Source organism: Lissotriton helveticus, chromosome 11 (genome assembly GCF_964261635.1).
Source record: "Lissotriton helveticus chromosome 11, aLisHel1.1, whole genome shotgun sequence".
Taxonomy (NCBI): Eukaryota; Metazoa; Chordata; class Amphibia; order Caudata; family Salamandridae; genus Lissotriton; species Lissotriton helveticus.
In genome coordinates this window covers 822017918-822043007 of record NC_136072.1, presented here as the reverse complement: position 1 = coordinate 822043007, position 25090 = coordinate 822017918, and the positions used below count along the sequence as shown (strand labels likewise).

The 25090-nt window shown below is 45.9% G+C and overlaps 1 protein-coding gene across 2 annotated transcripts in view; it reads left to right on the top strand.

Annotated features, from left to right (window-relative positions):
• LOC144792107 (myoferlin-like) overlaps positions 1 to 18880 on the top strand; it is a 3514236-nt gene extending 3495356 nt beyond the window's left edge. For both annotated transcript variants that reach the window (XM_078666976.1, XM_078666975.1), the window contains one exon: positions 16272 to 18880. In XM_078666976.1, coding sequence (XP_078523102.1) covers positions 16272 to 18560 — 2289 coding nt within the window. In that variant the 3' untranslated portion in view covers positions 18561 to 18880. The remainder of the gene's footprint in view (positions 1 to 16271) is intronic.
• The last annotated feature ends 6210 nt before the right edge of the window (positions 18881 to 25090 follow it).

Sequence of the window (25090 nt, the reverse complement as noted above, 5' to 3'; positions counted from 1 at the left end):
TCAGCGATCCCATGAGCTTGCCGCTGGCGCCCCCTCAGTATTCCAGAAGGCGCAGCGCAGTCCGGTGCTTCTCTGGTTACAAGTCGAGTATTCGGGGCAGTGTGGGTCTCGGCTGTCCGCCGGCGATGTAGGAGCCGGTCTGGGGGTTGCAGGATGAGCCGCCGGTCCTCCGGCTGCAATGGGTATAGTTCAGTGCCCTGGCGCCCTGCCGGCGCCCCACCGGCGGCTCGCCGGTAGTCAGCGGCAGCCAGGCCCCAGGGACAATTGAGGCCGCGCCTTCTCCCCGTGTGGCAGGCCCCAGCAGTCACCGCTGCTCTCCCAGGCACCCGATGAGGTCCGCGCGCAGCTACTGCCCACCGCTCACTTGCCGCAGGTCCGGGCGAAAGGTTGGGGTGGTTGCATTAAGGGTAGACAGGACCAATAGCGAGTATAACAGGGCGAAAGACGGAGCTACTGCGCTACACGTCCGCCATGCACGGCTCTTGGCCACGCCCCCCCTGCAAATCAATTCATAACTGCACTTCTTTAAATGTTCTATGATTAAAAGTATATTTTACCTACCTGTACCGAGAGTAAGGGTATTTTTAGGATTTGGAGTAGGTAAGAGTATGGGGTGGTAAAGGTAATTGAAAAAGGGGTATGTCAGGTTTACTTCCCAATAAAGTTTAAAATAAAATAGAATTCATTTTTAAATAATGGGGTGGGGTTGGGGAGGTCTACCCCAAATAATTATAAAATATAACTTAATTTAAAACTATATATATGGATAGTTAGATGGATAGATAGTAAGATAGTAGGATAGATAGATAGATAGATAGATAGATAGATAGATAGATAGATAGATAGATAGATAGATAGATAGATAGATAGATAGATAGATAGATAGATAGATAGATAGATAGATAGATAGATAGATAGATAGATAGATAGATAGATAGATAGATAGATAGATAGATAGATAGATAGATAGATAGATAGATAGATAGATAGATAGATAGATAGATAGATAGATAAGGGCGGGTGGGGCAAGCAGCCCGAGAGAGGTGTGGACGCACGTGGCCTTGGATGTCGTGCACAGAGATCTTTCATTGCCGCTCACAGGAAAAAACAAGCATTGGCATAGCCAATAGGTCTTCCTTTAGGACCTTATATGTTTTTAGGCTTGCAGCACAGTATCCTCGGTGCTTAACATTTACAGGTTTTATTATGCTTAGTACTAGGTGGCTATGTGGGCGGTGTTAGGCAGATTGCCAGCAAAACAAACTTACGCCTGTAGCCGACCTTTCATAGCATTGCAGGTTTTTAACTGTTCACATATGTTAATTGATGTGGCGACAGGAAACTGCTTCACCAGATTTAAGGTCTGCAGCAGTAGCTTTAAAACCATCACTGTTGTCATATATGTTCTTAAATGGCAACGAACCTGATAAATTATGTTGAAATTGTTAATACATTGGCATTTTAATTTTCATGTCTTAGCAGCAAGGCATCCTGTTGCTCTACATCATTTTTTTTTCTTGGTTATATGGGAGCATGTTTAATAAGCAGTGAATATGTTTTGGTTGTAACTAAAAGATCGCATTCGTCCGCTTATACCCCAATGAGATATTTTGTGTGAAAGGCCACGTAATTGAACATTATAATTTATTAAATTTGCACCTGTAATTTAGACATGTATAACCGTTTTTTATCCAAAAAGTTTCAGTGTGAAAGTACCTAGTTATTTTGATTCAAGTCAAGTCAAAGGATCTTTATTCGGATATAAAAACATCCATAAAAGTACATGTACATCACAACAATTCATCGATAAAAACAATTATTTAAAAAGTGGAATAAAATTGCCAGTGCAAATGTACAATATGTAAACTTTTAAGCAATAGTGCAAGCTGCAAGGATGAAACAGTAAATCCCTTTGTCAGATCCTGTTCATTAAAAGTGCAAATGTACAATATGTAAACTGTTAAGCAATAGTGCAAACAGCAAAGATGTAACAGTAAATCCCTTTATCAGACCATGTTCATTGAAGCACGGGAGCGAATTGCAGACTGAAGGAAACAACTTACTCTAAGGATTACATCATCAGAGCCTAGCATCAATAGATCTCTGAATGCTAAGTTAAAGTCCATCAGAGCGTGTTCTCTGAAATACGGGATTAGGAAAAGTTTAGTATATTTTACATAAAAGCCACAAAAAAACATAAAGTGTAAAAGGCTTTGTTTACAACCTAAATTACAAGGACAGTGTAGATTCCCCAAGTTTTTGTTAAAGCCTAATGGAAAGCAAAGTAGGTGTTTGATGCTTCCATCCCTAAAACGAAACAGCAGTCTCCTATTCCATCTGCCCAGTTTTTTTCGAAGATAACCCTGAGGTGTGTTATTGGGCCTGCCACATTATTCCAATAGGGGCATATATTTTATAATAGATGGCTTAAGGTGCTCAGTCCTTTCTCTATCTTTTCGGTATAGGTCGTACAAAGCCCTTTTTACTGAGTTCTTGTGGGTACAGTCAATGGTTAGGGGCAAGAAAAATAAATGTCCCTTTTCCACACTTGCCAAACTTCTCTCTACTGCCCTAAGCCAGGGTATATGGTTAGCCCGCTCACATTTTAGACAGTCCGTGATGATGTCTCGGGTCAAAGAGGCCGCAGGATTCCGCCATATTTTCAGCCAAAATAGGGCGGGCCTGGATCTTATGAAATCCTCTGTATATGGAAGATTCAATTCCCTATGGCAAATGTAAGTTGGGGCTGAGATTACCGCCCCCAAAGCCTTCCTACAAAATCTGTTCCCTTCGATCTGTATACTAGTACTATTTGAGTATCCCCAAACCTCTGCGCCATAGGTTCCAGTTGGCAAACATTGAGTTCTGTATATTTGTAGCAATGGCATTATTACCTCGGCGCGTTTGGGTTGACGAAGACTAATTATAGAATTAATGGCTTTACCCATTTTATTCCTTCCCTGGGCCACATGGGGCTGCCAGGATCCGGAATCAGAGAACAACAAGCCTAAATAAGGAAAAGTGTGAGTGCTTTTTAAAACATTATTTCCTGACACAATTTGACTGATGTTATGCTTTTTGGGGCCACAAGACATTATAAAAGATTTATTAAAATTAGTACATAACCCCAAGTCAGCCGTATATGAAACAAAACCTGTTATTAAAATACGCAGTGCATTGGGTGTGCGGCCCATAAGAACCGCATCGTCCGCGTAAAGGAGTGCGGGAAGTGATTTACCTTTGATATTGGGGACATGACCTGTTAATTTACACAAGGAATTACTTAATTCATTTATATACAAAATAAAAAGCAGGGGGGCCAAGACGCAACCTTGTCTGACCCCCTGCCAATTAAAATATCCCCTGAGACTTCACCGTCATTATTTATTCTCACGCGGGCTTTCAGATCCCTGTGTAAGTGGGCTAAAAAATAAACAAGTGACTTGTCTAACCCATAACAAAACTATCCATAAACAGGAACGATTAATAAAATCAAAAGCAGAACTTAAATCCATAAACCCCAAATACAATGGGGCTTTTTTGGCAATGGTGTATTTGGCCAATATTAAATTTAGATTCAAGCATTGCTCCACAGTTCCCACATTGCTTCTAAAACCAAGCTGGCACGGATGTAAAATCATATTTTCCTCTCCCCAAATCCTGATCTTGTTAAAAATGACTCTTCCTAGAATCTTCAGAGTGTTATCTATTAAAGATATAGGACAATAACAGCTAGGTTGGAGTCTATCGCCTTCTTGAAGATTGGCACAATTATATTATTGGACCAAGTCACTGGGGCCGGTGTGTGGGATAAATTATTAAAAATGTTACACAGTAAGGGTGACCAAAAGTCAGGCTCAGATTTAATTTGGTCGATGGATAGTCCATCGGGTCCTGGAGCTTTATTGCCCGCACTTTGGGAGATTGCATCTTCCACCTCCGTTATTGAGATGTTAATTGCCATAGAGGGGTACGAAGTCTCAGTTGGTAGGTGCGGCGCAGCATAAATATTTGAAAAATGGTTCACCCACCTATCCCCTGTTATATTACAGTTTATGGGGGTAATGTTGGATCCTATTGATCTCAAGTTCTTTACCTCACCCCAGAACCCAGAAACATCTCCCAATGCAGCTGTGCATGCAAGGGATTCCCACTGATCTTTTAATAGCTCTTCTGTTCGTGTTTTTAGGGTGCGTTTGTAGCTTAACCTCAGTCTCTTAACCAGAGACTGGTCCCGTGGTTCCGCCACGAGAGCAGCCCGTAGTTCACGGTTTGCTTTAGAACAGAAAGTGTCGAACCATCTGGGATTTTTATTGTTGTGGCCTAAAGGTGGTTTGGAGATTTCCTTTTTAATGGCCAAACATAACCCTGTAAAGCCTCGATAATGTCGTGTCCGGGAATGTCACTAGATAGACAGGTGGACACAAGCGAAGGGTTCATTTTAATGGCACGTGGTAAAACCCCCTTATTATCTATCCCCTTCCAGACAACCTTAAGGTTGTCTGATGACACCATCAGGTTTTTTGCCCCAATTGATTTCCGATTGGCCGATTTTCTAATAGATTTAAAAGTGGACAGGATTGGGTTGTGGTCACTGTATACGGTACTAACCACGTCGGCCTCTAATAAACAGTCCCCAAGCAAGGAGGATATGAATACATAATCTATTGTGGTGGAACATCCACGCCCAACATAGGTGGACAATGGTCCTTTGTCCGTGGGGATGTTTGCCTTCTCCATAACATTGATTAGACCCCTTGTGGCTAAATGGTCAAGCAATTCTTTCCCTCTTTTGCAGGGCGGTGTTCTGGGATAAATGTGAGCATTGAAATCCCCTCCTAAACAAATACCATCAAGTTTACCATACTTTTGACCATCCATAATTCCATCAATAAAATCAAACAATCTTATAAAATTTGTATTTGGATGTGATGTAAAGTCTTTGTTATAAAAATTAATTAAACATAGTTTTAACCTGCTAGTATAAATTAAGGCCTGGAAATTCATATCATTGGTCTTCAGGGTTTCAATTTAGGTTCCTGCAACAATCTTTACCCAGATAGATAAAAACTCCCACTCGGTCGACCCGCAACCGGGATAGGTACGATGTGATTTTCACAACTATAACCCTCGAGGAGCAGAGAACTAATACACCATGTTTCCTGGAACATTAGGATATCAAAGTTACCGACCCAATCAGTCCAGTCCCTAGATTCCATTTTTGTCTTTAGACCAGCAATGTTCCAGCTCAAGATTGTTAATTTATCCGATGATAATGGGGTGGAGGTTGTATGGACAGTTATCTTAGGGTCAGGTCACAGTACTGCCTCAGTGTTAACGATCATCACCTCTTTAAGGGGATCCGTTATCAATGCTCCCAAAGGGTCATTTATGTTCAGGTGATCACTGTCTGCAGTATCCGAAGGGGTGGCTGATGGTCAGCCCTGGCTCTCCAACTCGGATAGTGCGCTGAACCTATTATACAGCGGGTAGGGTGGGGGGCAGACCTAAATGGTCTCTGTGGGGGCCTGTAGAAGTATCCCAACGCAAATGGAGTTACAACAGTTGAGGGACTGAAATGGCTGTTGTTACAATTTAGTACAAATTTTACAGTCGAGGGGTGCCTGAAATTAATTACGATACAATCTCCATTAATGTTCTTAAAAGAGGGACCAACCCAACTCACTCGGCACACTGTCAGGATTTCACTCGGAATTTTTGGCCCAACCCCTTTGTGCTTGGTCAGCCAATCAATACACTTGTTATTCAGTTGTACCCAGGACTCCCCCTGTCCCTCCTTAAGTGGTGGTAAACCTGCTAAAATTAAAACATAAGGACAGGCATCGGGGGGTAAATGGAGAACTGGCCCTGATTGTTTTGTAGGCCTTGTGGCAGCGGCTTGACCGTTCTCTACACCAGTACTAACTGGTTTCCCTAGCTTCGTGGTGGCTGAGCCAGAGCCACCCTCTGTTGGGCCCACAATCATGGTGGTGGGACAGGGCGGTCCAACTGCTACAGGCAAAGTTGGCTGCGACGGTGTAACAGATTGGGTGTTTCCTGCAATAACATCCTTGGGTGCGGTGTTAATTCCTAATGTGCTATTAATAATATTGGGTCTGTCCTCAATAATACACCTATTAGCAGCTTCCATATCTTTCAAGAATCGTTCTCCCCTCAACTGGTCAAGACTAATCACCCCTTTCCTTTTTACATCATCCTTTTTTATCAGGTTTTCCAGTCTATCAAGTCTTTTAAAAATTAAATGAAACTGTTTATCCATTTGACTTTTGACTTGTTTAAAAATTGTGTCAATAATAGTCTCAATAAAATTCCCATTCCGCTTGTCGTGAGTGACGCTCTCAGTTATGGGCTCAGTCTGTGTACAAGCCGAGTTTTGTCCTTCTTTAGGGGGGACTATAGCAATATTACCATCAGCTAAATGCGGAAACTCATTATCAGGACCACCTCCAGATAGTGTTTTCCCTCTAGTCCACATACTCTGAGGAGTAGGTTGACCCTTGTTACGTGGGGGTTGTTTCCTCTTGTTTAATGTTTGTTTCAAGGGGCCTCTTTTCCTTTTCTCTCCAACGGTCTTATTACTCGGGGTCGAAGAAGGGGTAGCAGCTAGAACGTCCGGATCTTGCTGTAAATCAATAATGATGGTAGAGCTACTGCCCCCAGATTGAACTACAGGTACTTTGGCCAACGAAGTCGGTTTTATAATTGTCACCACAGGGGAAAGCGGCGAGGCATTGTTTAGAATAACTTGCTCGGGCTCTAAGTACGAGCTCGTAAGACCCATTGACATTCTCCTTTCAGTGTTGGCAATTTCAGTGGTAACCAAATTGAAGGCGTTTTCCAACATACTTTCGAAGGTTGGCGGGAGGACAGTAGGACCTTCAGAGGCCTGTGTAACAGTGCTAATATTTCGTTTCCCCATTATGGTTTTTGGGCTCACCTTGCTGACAGCTGTAGTTTAGAGGGGTGGCCTGCCCGACCACTGTTGACCACGGAGGGCCACAGAGGGCCCGCCCTTTGCCCGGGCTTAGCCCGGCGCTGCCCCCGTGCGCTCCCGCGACGCGGGAAATGAGGCTTGGATTTAAACGCCTCCTGGCGCTGTGCGGCGTGATGCGACTTCCGGTCGCAGGGGCTGGCGGGAAATGTAGTCCCTGGTCCCCTCGCGCTCTCCCCCGCTCTGCGGCAGCACTCGCGATCTCAGGAGTGCGGCGGCGGAGGAAGAGCGAGGACAGGAGGACAGGGGCCAGAAGCAGCAGTCTGGTGGCGGTCTGGGCAGCAAGTAAGTGAAAAATGTCCCGCTCCGCCGCAAATGAGGCTTGGATTTAAACGCCTCCTGGCGCTGTGCGGCGTGATTCGACTTCTGGTCGCAAGGGCTGGTGGGAAATGTAGTCCCTGGTCCCCTCGCGCTCTCCCCCGCTCTGCGGCAGCACTCGCGGTCTCAGGAGTGCGGCGGCGGAGGGAGAGCGAGGACAGGAGGACAGGGGCCAGAAGCAGCAGTCTGGTGGCGGTCTGGGCAGCAAGTAAGTGAAAAATGTCCCCGCTCCGTACCTTTGAAATGTTACCTACACACACTTCCTTTGCGACAGATACACTTGGTATGGGGTAGTAAGCACTATATAAATGCTACAATTACAATATAAAAAGAAACACCAAAAAATAAAGCGTAATACTGATTGCAGTTCAAACCCACAATCTGATAAAAGTGAAATATGGAGAAAAAAAGTTTGTTTCTGTGTTTAACAATTACTGTAGTGTACCTTTCATCGTTTCCACAACCTTTAACGCATTTGAAGAATGTGGCTGCCTCACAATTTTTTATTAGGTCGACCAATCGAGACCTCTTGTATATACTTTAGTATATACTTATTATGTACTTATATGTGTATGTACTTTGTGGGCTCTGGAGATCAGCCCTAGGACTGCCTCTTTTAACTGTCTTGATAGAAAATGACCAGCAGAGGTCAGTAAAATACCAGAATCACTTTAGCATTCTCTAGATTCCAGTCCATAGAAATTGTCTTCCACGAGCATCCGTAGACAATAATATTTTTTTGCAAATGTTGTATTTTCAGTGATATGACCACTGAAGGCCCTGATTTCATATTAAAAACAGAGCTTTGGACTATACCATTTCCATCTGAAAGGCAATATTTCTCTCCATGTGTTCCCATACCTGGTGTGTCACGCAGTTTGGTGCTTACTTTCCCTCCATGTTGGAGAACAGTAAATGTTTCAGCACTCAGGCTAATGTTCTACATAGCTAAATACATATAAGTTCCCAAAGGCCAGACAGATTGCATTGCAAATGCTTGTCTTTCACAGCAGTGCTAGGATGGGTTCCTTGTGGCGTAGGTAAGCAGAGTACTTGCTGGCTTTGTTTTCAAAGGGCCTTCTTGAAATATATGAGGCATTGCATTAGCATGCCAGTTAAGATTGTTATCACGGTTACTTGCTGCATTTGTGTCGTTTTCTGATAGATACATCTGCCGTGTGGATTCCTAACCTTGTGAATATCCCCCTTGCATCAGCAACATTCGGAAATTCTTTTCGTAGCCTCACGCCGACGTGGACTTGGACGTCATAGAGACACGGCATCGCACGCGACTGCGCTGGCGTCACGACGCCTATAATAGGCCCACGCCGGTGTGATGACATCAGTTCCCTTTTTTCCGTGTTGTCGACGCTAACGGTTTCAGGAATCAGTAGCCATAAGTAAAGTACCATAACTCACAGAATGTTACACCCCCAACAGATCCAAGACCCTGGCTCGCAAGAATGAAAATCTGAAAGAAACAGCTTAGTATTAGATTCCTTACCTTAGAATATCCCCAGGCGTCAGTCTGGATCCGGAAACTTTTGCGTAGCAGTACCCCTGCGCGTCGCTAGGCGTCGTCTGCGGCTCCGCGTCCGTCGTCGGTGTCTTCAGCGCCGGGATGACGTCGCCGGAGTATTTAGACGCCGCCCTCGTGTGCTGACGTCAGTTCTTCTTTTTTCCACGCCAGCAAGCGCCGATCCGTAAAAAGTGGTACTCTTGGTAATTTTTTGACCAAACTTTTTGATCTTTGTGATCTGTTTTTCTCGAGTCGTTCGAGTCCATCGGTGCCGTTAGGGATGCCCGGGTTCAAACCCTGTGCCGACTGCAGCCGACTGATGTCGGTTACCGACCCCCATCGCCGGTGCCTGCATAGTTTGGGGCCCGACCACGATGACAAGTCGTGCCCCGACTGCTGGACCTTGACGTCGAAGGCTAGGCGGGAGCGGTCCCGTAAGAGCCTCAAGCTCCGGCAGTTGGCCCCGCGCCGTTCGAGGTCCCGGTCCAGGAGGAGGTTGAGGGACCGATCCTGGGGCCGAGTCATCACCGCTCGTCGAGTCGACGCCACTCCAAGTCCTCAGGTGAGAGGCACAAGAAGTCGAAGATGGGACACCACTCTTCTGACTCCCCCCGACGCTCGCGCGATGCAGCCGGGGGTTCGGGCGACACCGCCCACGTGGCTCCGCCGGAGCTGCAGGCGTCACAGCCAGCTCCACACCCGCCGGTCCCTGGGCTGAATGTGACGCTGATGGAGATTCGTGACTTCCTCGTGGCCATGAGGACTCACTTCCCTCCGTCGAGGATTGTCGGCGCGCCTTCGGGCCCCGCAGTCCCGACTCGGGGCCTTGGCGGGCTGACCGCTTCGGCCCCGGCGCCGTCGGGTGCTTCGGCCCCGGCACCGTCGGCGACTTCGGTCCCGACGCCGCAAGGCCCCACTGGATCCGGTTCCGGATCTGGGTCGCCGCTGGTCGACCTCACGATACCTCTGCCGTCGGCGACCCCTAGGGTGTAGCCCCCGACGTCGTCCCCGATCCCCCCCTCATTCCGGTTCCGACACCGTAGCGGCGTCGCTCGACGCCGCATTCGACGTAGAGGGAAGAACTTTTCTTCTATGATCCGCCCACATCATTTGAACCTGAGTTCCAGGAGATGGAGGATGAGGCGAATTGGGAGGGGTCTGAGGACCCTCTGGCACAGGAGTGCCAGTCTTATCAGGACTGGGCATGTGAGTTAGGGGAGGCCAGTGGTTTTTACACTTCGCCCGACACTGGCTTTGTCTCCCCTCCTACCGTGGCTACGGAGGAGGGGGTTGCCTATAGTGTGGTGCTGACGAGGGCGGCCAAGGCCTTGGTTCTTGAGCTCCCCGTCGCGGCTGTGAGGACTAACCTCCTCACTAAGGTCCGTAAACCGCAGGCAATCACTTCAGAGCCTCTGCTGCCATTTAATGAGGCCTTAACTGACGGTCTTGTGGGCACTTGGTCCAGGCCCACCACAGGTCCCCCTGTGGATAAGAATGTGGTTAGACGCCACCGTCCGGCACGGGCGACCCTAGCTTCTTGTCCACCCACCCCACCCCAGAGAGCCTGAACATCCAGGCCTCTAACTTCCAGACCGCATTCCCGACAGCTCCCCCTGATCGGGAATCCAAAAGGTGCGAACAATATGGCAAAAAGATGTTCTCCTCACTGAGTTTGGGGTTGCGGTCAGTCAACACGGTGTGCCTTTTGGGCCGTGATACCCATTCTCTGTGGGACACGGTCGCGGACGTGCTACCACAATGCCCGGAGGAGGCCCGGGTTCAACTCGCCCAAGCCCTTGCGGAGGGTCTAGATGCGGCACAGTATTCCATCCGATATGGGCTGGATACAACGGGCTCGCTAGGCAGGGTGATTGCAACGGCGGTGGCGGTTCGCCGCCACGCCTGGTTGAGGTCCGCCAACTTTTCAGCTGATGTCCAAAACACCCTTATGGACATGCCGTTTGATGGCCGTCACATTTTTGGCAACAAGGTAGACAGTGCGCTTGAGCACTTTAAGAACTCAAGGGCTACGGCCAAGTCCTTGGGCCTGCAAACTGCTGCCTTTTGCTCCTTTCGTGGCCAAGGAAGGGGCGCCCCCACACGTCCTGCCAGCCACGGGGCACAGACTAACATCCAGTGCGGTGGCGGATGTGGTAACCGCCGTGGCGGTGCCCGGGGACAACGGCGAGGCCAGTCCACATCCACCCCTGCAGCATCCGTCTCAAAGCCCTCCTAGTCTGAGCTTTCAGGCCCATTCAACACCAGTGGGGACAGGGTTCGCCATCACCTCCTCCACTGGCGCACCATCACATCGGACAGGTGGGTGTTGCAAATAGTCCGAAGGGGCTACACCCTCACCTTCGAGGCGACCACTCCAGCCATGCTACCGCAATACCACCGCGTGTCGGGGATCACTTGAATCTTCTACAGGAGGACGTTGCACCCTCTTGGCCAAGGGCGCATCGAGCGCATTCCTGGGCCGGAAGTAGGGTGTGGTTGCTATTCCCACTACTTTCTGGTTCCCAATAAGGGCAAAGGGGGCCTACGCCCTATCTTGGACCTCGGGAATGTCAACGGCTTCCTCTGGAAGGAGAAGTTCAAGATGCTGACTTTGACTCAGATCTTAAATGCCCTGGATCCAGGAGACTGGATGGTAGCATTGGACTTGCAGGACGCGTATTTCCACATCCCCGTCCTGCCGGGCCACCGGAGTTACCTGCGGTTCACGGTAGGCCGCGAGCACTTTCAGTTTACCGTGCTCCCCTTCGGCCTTACCAGCGCCCCTCGGGTGTTCACGAAAGTGATGCCGGTGGTCGCAGCTCATCTGCGCAGATTAGGGGTATCAGTCTTCCCCTATCTCGACGACTGGTTGTTAAAGGCGGGCTCGCCCCAGTCAGTCGTCAGCCACCTCCAGACTACGGCCGACCTCCTGCACCTGCTGGGGTTCTCCATCAATGTGCCAAAGTCACACCTGTGCTCCTCTTCATCGGAGAGGTTCTGGACTCGGCGCAGTTTTGGGTTTATCCTCCCGAGCAGCGGGTTCAGGATATTCAGGCTCTGATTCCGATCTTTCAGCCTTTATCACGGGTCTCGGTCAGGTTGACGCTGCGGCTCCTGGGGCTCATGGCCTCCTGCATCCTTCTGGTGCATCACACCCAGTGTAGGATGCGGGCTCTGCAGTGGGACCTGAAGTTTCAGTGGGCCCAGCATCAGTGCAACCTGTCCGACCACGTCCTGATCTTGGAGGGCACTGCCAGACAGTTACAGTGGTGGCCCAAGGACCGCGATGGGGTCAGCGGCAGATCCCTCTCCCTACCCCAACCAGAGCACGTAGTCGTGACAGATGCGTCCCTCCTGGGATGGGCGGCCACATGGGAGAGGCGGAGATCAGAGGCCTCTGGTCTCCGGCGGAGTCCAGGATCCACATCAACCTTCTGGAGCTGCGGGGGATCCGACTTGCACTGATGGCATTACTCCCCTCTGTCTGGGGGAGTATAGTGCAGGTGTTCACGCACGACACCACCGCCATGTGGTACTCCAACAAACAGGGCGGGTGGGGTTCAGGACCCTCTGCCAAGAGGCCCTGCAGCTCTGGCAGTGGCTGGAACATCAGGGCGTGACCCTGGTGGTTCAACACCTGGCGGGTTCTCTGAACGCCAGGGCGGCCGAACTCAGCAGTCGGTGCATGATGGATCACGAATGGCATCTGAACTCGAACATGGCGCAAGGCCTCTTTCAGCAGTGGGGAGAGCCTTGGTTAGATCTATTCGCCACAGAGGAGAACGCGCGATGTCATTAGTTCTGCACCCTGGAATATTCAAGGCGGCACTCGCTCAAAGACGCTTTTGGTCACAAGTGGAGTTGCGGTCTGTTGTACGCCTTTCCACCTATACCACTTCTGCCCAGAGTGCTGAAGAAGATCAGGCGCAACCGGGCCCAAGTCATCCTTGTGGCTCCGGACTGGGCACGAAGATACTGGTATCCCGAGCTACTCAGCATGTCAGTCGATCACCCGATTCGTCTGCCTCTTCAGGAGGACCTTCTGTTGCAGCAGCAGGGGACGATCCTCCACCCAAACCTGTCCAGTCTCCACCTCCTTGCATGGAGATTGAGTGGCGACAGTCAAGGCCATTTGACTTGCCTCCTGAAGTCTGTGATGTGATTCTGGCAGCTAGGCGTCCCTCCACAAAATCTGTATATGCCTGCAGGTGGAACACATTTGTGGCATGGTGCACAGCAATGGCTGTGGATCTTCTCTCTGCCCCTCTTTCTGAGGTTCTCCTCTTTCTTCTTTCTCTTGCCCAGCAGGACTCTGTTCTGGGCACTATCAAGGGCTACCTCTCTGCCATTTCTGCCTTCTTAAGGCTTCCTGATCAGCCTTCTTTTTTCAAGTCCCCTGTTGTACATAGATTCTTGAAGGGCATCACTTATATGTTTCCTCCTGTACCTTTCGTGATGCCTCAGTGGGACTTGAACCTGGTTCTAACTTATTTGATGTGCGCTCCTTTCGAGCCACTTCACAATTGCCCTCTACGTCTTCTTACTCTCAAAACTGCATTCCTGGTTGCCATCACCTCTGCCAGGACGGTGAGTGAGCTCCAGGCTCTTTCCTCTAAACCTCCTTTCCTTTCTGTCCATCCGGACAAGGTTGTGTTAAGAACGCGTCCCTCTTTCCTGCCCAAGGTAGTCACAGCCTTCCATAGCGGGCAGTCTATCACCTTGCCCACCTTCTTTCTGCCTCTGCGTCCCTCAAAAGAGGAAGAGAGGCTCCACCGTCTGGACCCAAAACGGGTGCTCTCCTTCTACCTTGATCGCACACGCCAGTTCCGGGTGGATGACCAACTCTTCATTGGTTACGTGGGTGCTAAGAAGGGACGGGAGGTGCACAAACGGACCATCTCTCGGTGGGTCGAGTTGTGCATCAAGGCATGCTACTCTTTGGCTAAAAAGGAACCTCCTGTTGGGCTGAGGGCCCATTCCACTCGGGCCACGGCGGCTACTACTGCCCTGGGTCGGGGAGTCCCCTTCCAGGACATCTGTCAGGCAGCTACGTGGGCCTCCCTGCACACGTTTGCAAGACACTACTGCCTGGACAGTCAAGTCCGGAGAGATGGCTTTTTCGGCCGTTCCGTTCTCCAGGACTTTCTGGTCTGATGATTGGTTCGCAGACCCACCACCGGGGTTGGTATTGCAGCGGTATCTATTCTAAGGTAAGGAATCTAATACTAACCTGTTTCTTTCAGATGCACAAATTACTTCCCTTCGGTAACGATATATCTGTAAGAAACAGTAGTTAGTATTAGATTCCTTACTGCCCCACCCATCCTCCCCGTTCTGCGAACCGATACCTAGGGTTACGGTATTTCCCTTTGAGGGCCCTAGTTTGATGGCACCAGGGTTGGTTTTTATCATGGCTCTGCGTTTCTGGTGCGGAAAAGCTGTGTATAAAAACTGACGTCAGCGCGAGAGGGCAGCGTCTAAGTACTCCAGTGATGTCATCCCGGCGCCAACGACGCCGACGACGGACGCGGCGCCGCAGTAGACCCGTAGCGACGCGCAGGGGTACTGCTACGCAAAAGTTTCCTGATCCAGACTGACGCCTGGGGATATTCTAAGGTAAGGAATCTAATACTAACTACTGTTTCTTACAGATATATCGTTACCGAAGGTAAGTAACTTTTGCGTTGGTCGCAGTAGCAATAAAAGGAACGTCTGCTGTTTCTTATTGTATTAAAGTAAAAGTTCACAAAAGTCAACATTGGTAAGTTAGCATTTTGAGTAATTAAAGAGACATTTGTACATTTCTTTATAAGGAATAGCCACAATGCTTTCTGCAAACAAAACCAAAACAGTTGTTTGTTTAAAATAAGTATGTAAATCTTTCTTCCAAACGCAACTCCACCTCTGTACTGTGTTTGTGCTTGTGAAGCCTCAAAATGCGTAAAATACTATAACTATACATGCTGCATGAATATGAACAGGGAAGAACTTACCTTATGTTTACAATTTATACTTTGAAATACAAAAATTAAAGAATTTAATATACCAAAAAGAAAGGCACATGTCTTAACAAAGCGGCTGCAATGATGAAAAAAATTAAACCCAAACAAACATGAGGCAAGGTGCCCAAACCTACCGTCCACCTTCTGTCCCCAAGGGCGGACACGGACTGGCAGGGAAAGAAGGAAGATGAAAGGGTGGGAGTGTAGATAAAGCAGCGTGTGCTGTGCATGAGAAGAGCCTTCCCAATAAGGAAACAGAAAAAGAAGTGCAAAAACTAAGCGAAGTAGACAGAGCACCAATCATACCAAAAATAGGTTCAACTTACCACAGGGTCTGCTTCGGAAACTAGCAGATCCTCCACATGGATATTGTTTCATGTTCCATTTATCTCAAGGATGAAACTGAAAAAGCATTAAAGTCCTCGAGTGACTGTCATTTTTAGGTCTCGCCTAGCGTCGCAGCGCATGCGATGCTCGCTTTGCGAGGCATGTTGTATATACTATAGCGTAAAATTTTCTGGAGGCTCTGCCCACTCTCCGCCTATCTTTTTAATTGGCTTACATCCTAAATTCTGCCTTCTAATTCGTTGTAGGCTTTTTTAAACTGAAATTTGAAGGTCTTCTTTTCCGTCGATTGCCATTTGTCCAATCTTACCTCTTGACGATAAGAGACCCCAGGTGTTTTTGTCAGCCTTCCTCTCAGTACCGCATTGAGTAGCTAAAGGTTTTCTAGGATGACTCTTTGCCCATTTTCAGGGAACACATAAATGTGGCACGTGCTGAGTTCTGTTGCTCCAACCAGAAGAAAGGTCTGCAAGGTCCATCAGGGATGCCACCAGCTGTAGCACCTAAACTGGTGGGGCCTTTCCTACATGAGTAAAACAGAGATGTGATTCTTGCTTCCTGTCGGTTTAAGCACTTTGTCATTAAAGAAGTCCCAGATTGCCTACAAATATTTCTTCGCTGAGGTGTGCTTTTTAGCCCTATGACCAACAAACTGTTTTGGGAGGCTTTTAAAGTGCCAGGAAATACTAGGAAGAATAATTTGAAAGATCTGAAAAAGTTGGTTTAGATCCCAGGTTCTGTTTGTCACATTGGAAGTCACTCAGTTTAATGTTCTGCCTCTCCAAGTCAATGAGAGGGTGAGGCTGAAGATGTTGATGATTGCACTGTATAATTCAGTAGTGATGTGTGCGGAGTAGAGATTTGAAGATGAGGGGTGTAAGGAACAGGGAGCAAGTTCATCACATTATCCCTGTTTGTGTTATTTTCAGTGTACTATGTGATTTAGGGGTGGATTCAAATGGTTCTAGTGGTGGAGTAAGTGGAGAGTCGTCTTCCTGTTGACGTGTGCAGGCCTGAGTGTGAGTGTTAGATGGCTAACTATTCTTAGTCTGACTTGTTTTTCTTTTTTCAATAGAACTATTTAGCGGAAAAGATGCTGAATTTATTCCCTTTGCTCAATCCTGATAACTCTGCCAAAGAGGCTTCTACTCCATCTGCCACTGCTAGTCCTCATGTTGCCACCCACAAGGCTGCCAATATCCACAAGGCTGGTAGCCCCAACAATGGTACCAATGCCCTTAAAGATACCAGGACCCTCATGGCTACAAATCCCCACAGCATTTCCAATCCTCACAAGGCTTCCACACCCCACAAGGCGATCATTCCCCCCTTCACTATTAGTACCCCCAAGACTACCATGCCCCACAAGTCTGCCAGTCACCACCCTGCTACCAATTCCCACATCACTACCAGTCCCCACACCACTACCAATCCCCACATCACTGCCAGTCCCCACACCACTACCAATCCCCACATCACTACCAACCCTCACACCATCAGTAGTCCTCACAAGATTACTAACACCCCCTTTCTTAACAATCCCTATGCCGCTGCCAATCATTCTTTCACCAACAATCCTCTTATCCCCCCAAATCCTTCCATATCTCCCAACCCCTCAGTTTTACCCCAGTTTCCAAAGTCTCTTAACTCCCCTGTCTCACAAAGTGCCCACATCTCAACCAGTACTGCCAACAATAATAATCCCAAAATGGTTGACAATCTCCCCGTCTATCCTAGTCCACCCATCTCTCCCAATTACCCTTCCACTCCAAACAGACCCATCTCTCCCAGTTCACTCATCAGTAGCAAACCATCCCTTTCTGACAAGCCCTCAGTTGCTCCTAGCACTGCCATCTCTTCCATTCATCCCATCTCTCCCAGTCATCCGATCACTCCCAAGTCCAGCAGCTTTCACAAGCACCGTATTCCGCCTACGTCTGGTATTGTTACAACCATTAATCCCTCTAAATCTTCCCATGCCTCTATTAATGGATATTCCTCTGTTCCTGCCCGCAGACACGACTCTCGCCCCATTACTGCAGCTGCCCCCACCCACACTAATCCTGATGCATCTAGCTCTCTCCAAGGCATTTTCACTTCTCACACCACTTCAACTACTCACCTCTACAGCATGTTGCACACCTCAGCAAATACTCACACATTTTCAACTCCTCCCAACATTCGTTCCATATCACACAGAATTAACACAACCGCTCCCCACTCTCCTAAATCTACCTATGCTAATCCCTCTACCACCACATCCATCTTCCCTGACACTTCTACCACCACCTCAGAAACTTCAATCTCTATCGTTCCCGACATCTCCTCAAATCCTGACACCACCTCTTCAGGCTCTCGTGCCTCAAGAAGATCTTCTACATCTTCCCACACTCTAACCACAACCTCTGCCAATCCTCAGGCCACTTCCATTGTTAATGTTCCCAACATCTCTAAAACTCACACCATTCCTGACTTCTCTGCCAAAACGTCTCCCAGCAGTCCAGGCAAGATCACTTCTACCACTAGTCCTACTGCCCTTGATTTGCCTGGTGCTCCTCCCAGCATTTCTTTTCCCCACAGTTCTGAAACACTTAGAAAGTATGTGTCAGCAGGCTATGAGACATTCTCCGGCATTTACACTGCTCCCAAAATTCATAGTCCCTCCGGATATGGAACTGATTCTGGAATTATTGCTACCCCTATCCCTGACTCTTCTCTCATCCATCACCGTACACAGAGTGTTTTTGTTACTCTTGGCAATGAAAATTTCCTCAGTGCTTCCGCTCTCCCCACTATTGTAATTCTTCCCAGTGTTTCCTCGCCCTCCAGCAATGAAGCTATTCCCAACATTCCAGATGATCTCAGCAATGAGGGATTCACCCTTACTTATACTTCTCCTTCTGCCTTTCCCTTTTCTGCCATCTCTGACACTCATTCCAACATTCAAACTTTCCTCACTGATGACACTTTTCCCAGCACTCTCACAGCCACCATCTCTAAGATCTCTTTTAGTATTCACATTCCCATTTCTTCCACCACTGACTTTCTTCCAACAATAGAAACTTCTGATACATTTGACACTTCGCCCAGCATTTCTACTTTCTCCACCTTTGATGTTACCCCTAGTATTCTCGCTTTGTTCAGCTTTGACACGTCCTCCAGCATTCCCACTTCTTCCACCTCTGACATTTCCTCCAGCATTCTTCCTTCTGCCATTTCTGACACTTCCACCAGTATTCCTATTTCCTCTGCCTATCCCATTGCCAACACAAAAGAGCAGAAAATAAATTCAGTGCCAAAGAAGAAGGATACTGTACCGGGCAACATAAACATCCTGGAAAGCCTTCGGAAACATCGCTTCTGAAAAATTTTGAGAAGAACTGTGGAGGTAGGATAGAAGACCTAGAGACCCACTGAAGAAGTGTTCATGGGAATACCAAACTAGGACTGAACAAGGATGAATCCTGAAGTACATAGTCCAACATTTCTGTTTATGATTGCTTTATTACCCCTACATTTTGCTCTATCTGTGTTCATACAAATACCTTCAATATGATGCCATTCATTACACTTTGCAAATCATTGCTTTCCTCCATCTACCATCTCTCAGATATATGTCATGTGTCTGTGGGTTTGTCCCACACCGTCACTGTTAATTTATTTAATTAAAGCATTTTCAATGTATGTGTGTTGCTATCTGTGTCAGTTTCTGTTGTATACACTCGCTACTTACTTTTTTCCTAAAGTGCCAGCTTCCAGACAAGATGCAACTCTTAAGGGTTGTTGCTCAGATATGAATTTACCTTAAAGAAATGAAAAGATAAGAGGCGTTTGGCAAAACAGGAACAAGTTGGTTTCATTAAATGCAGTGGCCGGGAGACTCTAGACAGATCTGAGGAAAGTCTCTTGGTGTACAAAGTATTTGCTGGTTTTACATACATCTTGTGAAGTACCATAAACCGAATTCTGCATTCTTAAATGGCATTGCAGTCGTAAATTAAAATAATAAGGCTGGGCATCTTGATAAGGACACAGATGCCTCTTGATCTCTGGAAGAGCTAGTGTAGGCCAGTGCGTATGTGTCTAGCTGTCCAGCATGACGAATGCATGTGGTGTGCATGTCGTGTCCTGATTGGTCAAGTGTTTCTATATATATGTGGCATTTTGCATTGTGGTATTTTTGCGGAACCTTTGTTCAAATGTGTTTTATTGGGGCACTGTTTGTGGGGCAACAATCTATCTGTGGGATCGATCAATGTATTCCCTGGGCGTGCGTTCATCTTTGGGTCAAGAGAGACCCCATCTGTGACCTGTTATTCTATAGGTTTGGGAGTGGGTCTCAGGTCCTGTCTGACCACATATCTCTGACTCAGGGTTGATGGGGAAGTCACCTCGGGTAAATCCGACAGCAATGGCACAAGTACACTGGAACTCCTAAGAATATTATGACAGTCACTGGTGTCATTTTTATTGATATTCTGAGTAGGTTGTGTACAATTGTCATAGCTAAGAAAAATGTGGAAAGTCGCACAGCTGTGTTCAATACGAAGATTGGTATATGTGAATTTACAGTTTTATAGTTTGTGAGGTTTGCTGCCCGGGAGGCGTCTCTTGTCAAGGACGTCGAGTAAACTGTGAAATCGTGCTACCAATAGGAATTAGAAGCATCCCCTGGCGCTCCACTCTCTGATAGATTCAATGATTCAAAAAAAAGTTCATACAATGATTAGACGGAATCAGATTTTATATGCATAGATTCAACTTGTGAAGTATATCCCATTCAATTGTAAAGTTCATTGGGTAATGTTCTAGGTCAAAAACAACACATTTTCAAGTCCGATGCATTTCGGGCTAATTGCCCTTCATCCGGGACAACAGCTGGAAGCAAAACAAAAAATGCTATCCAAATCGCTGTAATTATCATCTATTCTTCAAAATACATACATTTCATGTCAAATGTATAACCAAAGATGCAAAAAGTGCCCATAGTTATGGTGCTCTCCCCTAATGTGCGAGCATGCATAACTTAAACAGAACCATCATAGACTCACGTGTTGTTCTTTTCTATCTCACTCGAACTTAGTGAATTGTGCTAGGGGTTAAGCAGGAAAATAAATGAATGTGCTGTATAAACTGACGCTTAAGGCAAAAGACTTAACTGCACTGGTTTAATTAACTTACTTAGTGTACGCATAGCGTCTCCTGTGTATCTCGAGCAAGTTCTCAATCGTGTCTGGCGCCAGGCAGTTTAAAAGGTGACAGCTATTCATGTCGAGTATAAGATACCTGTGAGCTTTCTATTTCAAGTAAGACGCCGCGTGATTGGGTGAAGTTCCGATCATGTGATCGGGAGTTCACCAATCGGTGGTAAGCATTGTGGAATCATAAAAAAAGGACGTGTATGTCAATTATATTGCAAGGATAAAGATCTGTTGTATAAACACATGAAGTAAACTTTGGCGAAACACATGATTGATAAAATGTAATGGGATGTACAGATCAGCCACCATTAAATTCCAACAGAAGAAAAAGGTCATAAAGATTAATGAGTAAGAGTCATAATTATAGATAGCATGCAAATTCGATGCGGTCATTAAGACCGTTCGGCTTACTGGAATTTAGTAAATAAATCCAATGATTCTCTCTTTGTAAGAGTAAGCGGTTATTGTCTCTGCCTTCTATCTTTTCAATAGTTTCAAGAACCACGTACTGAAGTTGAGAAATGTTGTGGTTAGCTTCAGAAAAATGAGTCGCTACTGTTGATTTCAAGTTTTTAGTTCTTATGTTCGACTTGTGCTCGTTGAGTCTGATTTTTATTTTGCGTTCGGTCTTGCCGACGTATACTTTGCCACAAGGGCATTTCAGCATGTATATCAAGTTAGACGTGTCGCAGGTCGCGTTAACTTTCAATTTGATTTTGTGACCCTTCATTGGGTGGACTATTTGGTTTTCTCTTATGATGTTGTTGCAGTTGCCGCATTGCAGACAAGGGCGGGTTCCACGATATTGTTTGGAATCAACTGTGGTGGATTTCAACATTTCTCCAAAATTTCTATTTCTGGTGAAAGAAAAGATGGGAGGATTATCAAAGGCCTGTTTAAAGTCAGGTTCTGCTTTGAGGATATTCCAATGATTCCTAATGATTTTTTTGAAGTTGGAACTCGCGGTGGAGCATTTAGACACTACTGTCATTCTATCTAACTGGGGTTTGTGTTTAATAGTTAGTAGATCTGTTCTTTGAAGGTCTTCTACTTTCCGTTCGGCTTCATTAATTAAGGTCTCTGGATACCCTCTTGCACGAAATCTTTCGCCCATCTCTTTGATGGTGATTTTTGTTTTTTCTGAGTTTGATGTAATGCGTTTTACCCGCATCATTTGAGATAGTGGTAGGTGTCTTTTCAAAGATTCTTGATGGAAGCTGAAGTAATGAAGGGTGTTATTCCTGTCAGTGCCTTTCCTGAACATTTCAGTTTCGATTCTGCCTTCAAGTAAATTCACTCGTACGTCTAGGAAAGTGATGGACTCTGTAGAGATTTCCCAAGTGAATTGTATCCTTTCTTCTTTCTTATTTAGTTCCATTAATGCCTGTTCTAGTGAGTCAGTCGAGTCCTTCCATAGGATAAAAACATAATCAATGTAACGTACAAACATCTTCAGGGGATGAACTTGACGCTCTTTTGAAGGATGTCAAAGAACATATCGACAAACATACGCAAGACATAAACAAAAGAAAAATCCGCAAGTTTCGGCGTGACACGCTTGACTATAAGTTAGGTGAGGTGTACACATGGGCGGATGTGTACGCCCAAAGACGCAGAAATCGCCCCTACACTCCCTACACAGACACTTCCTCTTCAGGAAGTGATATATCGAATAAACCATCTTCTACCAGAATGCAACTACCCAAAAAAGGTTCCATTAACCTTCGAGGTGAACCACAGAGAGAGGGTATGCCATCAACATCTAATACTTCAAATGTTTCGGAAGTGCCTTTTTTAGAAAGCGGTTTACAGGAAACCGAAGACTCAGGAGGGGAAAAAGAAGGGCCTCACACAAAAAGTGTGACCTCCAAAGAAAGGAGAAAGTGACCACCAAGGAGAAGGAGAAGAAAAAACAGATGAACAGAAACAACTAGTCATTAATATCTCAAACTACAGGTTAAAAGAGGAAGAACTAAAATTACTCCAAAAAGGAACATCCTTTGTTCCCACGACTAGGACCAACGCTTTAGAATTGGAGATTAGTTTTTTTAAACTAATGCGTAAACTAAGACTGCGCATTTTTTCAACAACATGTCCACAAAACCCATGACTCAAGAACCAGATCAACTCAGGGGTTTAAGACCAAAAAGTACCTTCATTGCGCCCACGAGCCATAAGACACTTGATCTTTTTGAAACACTGGTCAAACAGGATCTTTTGAAAATTAATTGCCATAAGAAAAGTCAAAATAATGTGACCAACTAGGAGCTTGGTATCCTGAAAAGACTATCAACTAACAAAGACATTGTTTGTACTACAGCCGACAAGGGGGGTGCACTAGTCATCATGAACTCTACTATGTACAAACAGAAAATACAAGAACATATCAGCGACAACAATACTTACGCACTCCTTAAGTGCAATCCCACCAATGAGTATCTGTCGATACTCACAGATCTTGTCAACAAAGCTAAAAATGAGGGCACAATCAACAAAAGAACGAGCAAAGTTAAAAAAACTACACACCCAAAGAGTCCTTCATTTTACATGATGCCAAAAGTTCACAAGAACTTCTTCGACCCTCCACTACGTCCAATTGTATCAACAAGAAACAGTTTGCACGAACCAATTGGTCAGTTCATTGATCGGTTAATGCAACCAACGGTACAAAACATGGTTACCTACATCCGAGACACCATGGATTTTGTATCAAAGTTAAATGCTCTGGAATTGAGCGATCAGGATCAATTGGTACTCTGCACAGCAGACGTCAAGTCTTTATATACGTCGATCCCGCATGGATTGGGCATTGAAGCCATGGAAGAGGCTATACTCACCACTGACTACGATCCAAAACTACAAGCCTTCCTCATGGAATTGACCATCTTCACGCTATACCATAGTTACTTTAAGTATGACAACACCTGGTACCAACAACTGATTGGAACAAGCATGGGCAATAGCGCTGCACCGGTATACGCGAACCTTTTTATGAAATCATATGAAACGCAACACATTCTAAATGATCCACGCTGGACAAACAAATCTGAAGATGTTTGTACGTTACATTGATGATGTTTTTATCCTATGTAAGGACTCGACTGACTCACTAGAACAGGCATTAATGGAACTAAATAAGAAAGAAGAAAGGATACAATTCACTTGGGAAATCTCTACAGAGTCCATCACTTTCCTAGACGTACGAGTGAATTTACTTGAAGTCAGAATCGAAACTGAAATGTTCAGGAAAGGCACTGACAGGAATAACACCCTTCATTACTTCAGCTTCCATCAAGAATCTTTGAAAAGACACCTACCACTATCTCAAATGATGCGTGTAAAACGCATTACATCAAACTCAGAAAAAGCAAAAATCACCATCAAAGAGATGGGCGAAAGATTTCGTGCAAGAGGGTATCCAGAGACCTTAATTAATGAAGCCGAACGGAAAGTAGAAGACCTTCAAAGAACAGATCTACTAACTATTAAACACAAACCCCAGTTAGATAGAATGACAGTAGTGTCTAAATACTCCACCGCTAGTTTCAACTTCAAAAAAATCATTAAGAATCATTGGAATATCCTCAAAGCAGAACCTGACTTTAAACAGGCCTTTGATAATCCTCCCATCTTTTCTTTCACCAGAAATAGAAATTTTGGAGAAATGTTGAAATCCACCACAGTTGATTCCAAACAATATCGTGGAACCCGCCCTTGTCTGCAATGCGGTAACTGCAACAACATCATAAGAGGAAACCAAATAGTCCACCCAATGAAGGCTCACAAAATCAAATTGATAGTTAACGCGACCTGCGACACGTCTAACTTGATATACATGCTGAAATGCCCTTGTGGCAAAGTATACCTCGGCAAGACCGAACGCAAAATAAAAATCAGACTCAACGAGCACAAGTCGAACATAAGAACTAAAAACTTGAAATTAACAGTAGCGACTCATTTTTCTGAAGCTAACCACAACATTTCTCAACTTCAGTACGTGGTTCTTGAAACTATTGAAAAGATAGAAGGCAGAGACAATAACCCCTTTCTCTTACAAAGAGAGAATCATTGGATTTATTTACTAAATTCCAGTAAGCCGAACGGTCTTAATGACCGCATCAAATTTGCATGCTATCTATAATTATGACTCTTACTCATTAATCTTTATGACCTTTTTCTTCTGTTGGAATTTAATGGTGGCTGATCTGTACATCCCATTACATTTTATCAATCATGTGTTTCGCCAAAGTTTACTTCAATGTGTATTTACAACAGATCTTTATCCTTGCAATATAATTGACATACACGTCCTTTTGTTATGATTCCACAATGCTTACCACCGATTGGTGGACTCCCGATCACATGATCGGAACTTCACCCAATCACGCGGTGTCTTACTTGAAATAGAAAGCTCACAGGTATCTTATACTCGACATGAATAGCTGTCACCTTTTAAACTGCCTCGCGCCAGACGCGATTGAGAACTTGCTCAAGATACACAGGAGATGCTATGCGTACACTAAGTAAGTTAATTAAACCAGTGCAGTTAAGTCTTTTGCCTTAAGCGTCAGTTTATACAGCACATTAATTTATTTTCCTGCTTAACCCCTAGCACCATTCACTAAGTTCGAGTGAGATAGAAAAGAACAACACGTGAGTCTATGATGGTTCTGTTTAAGTTATGCATGCTCGC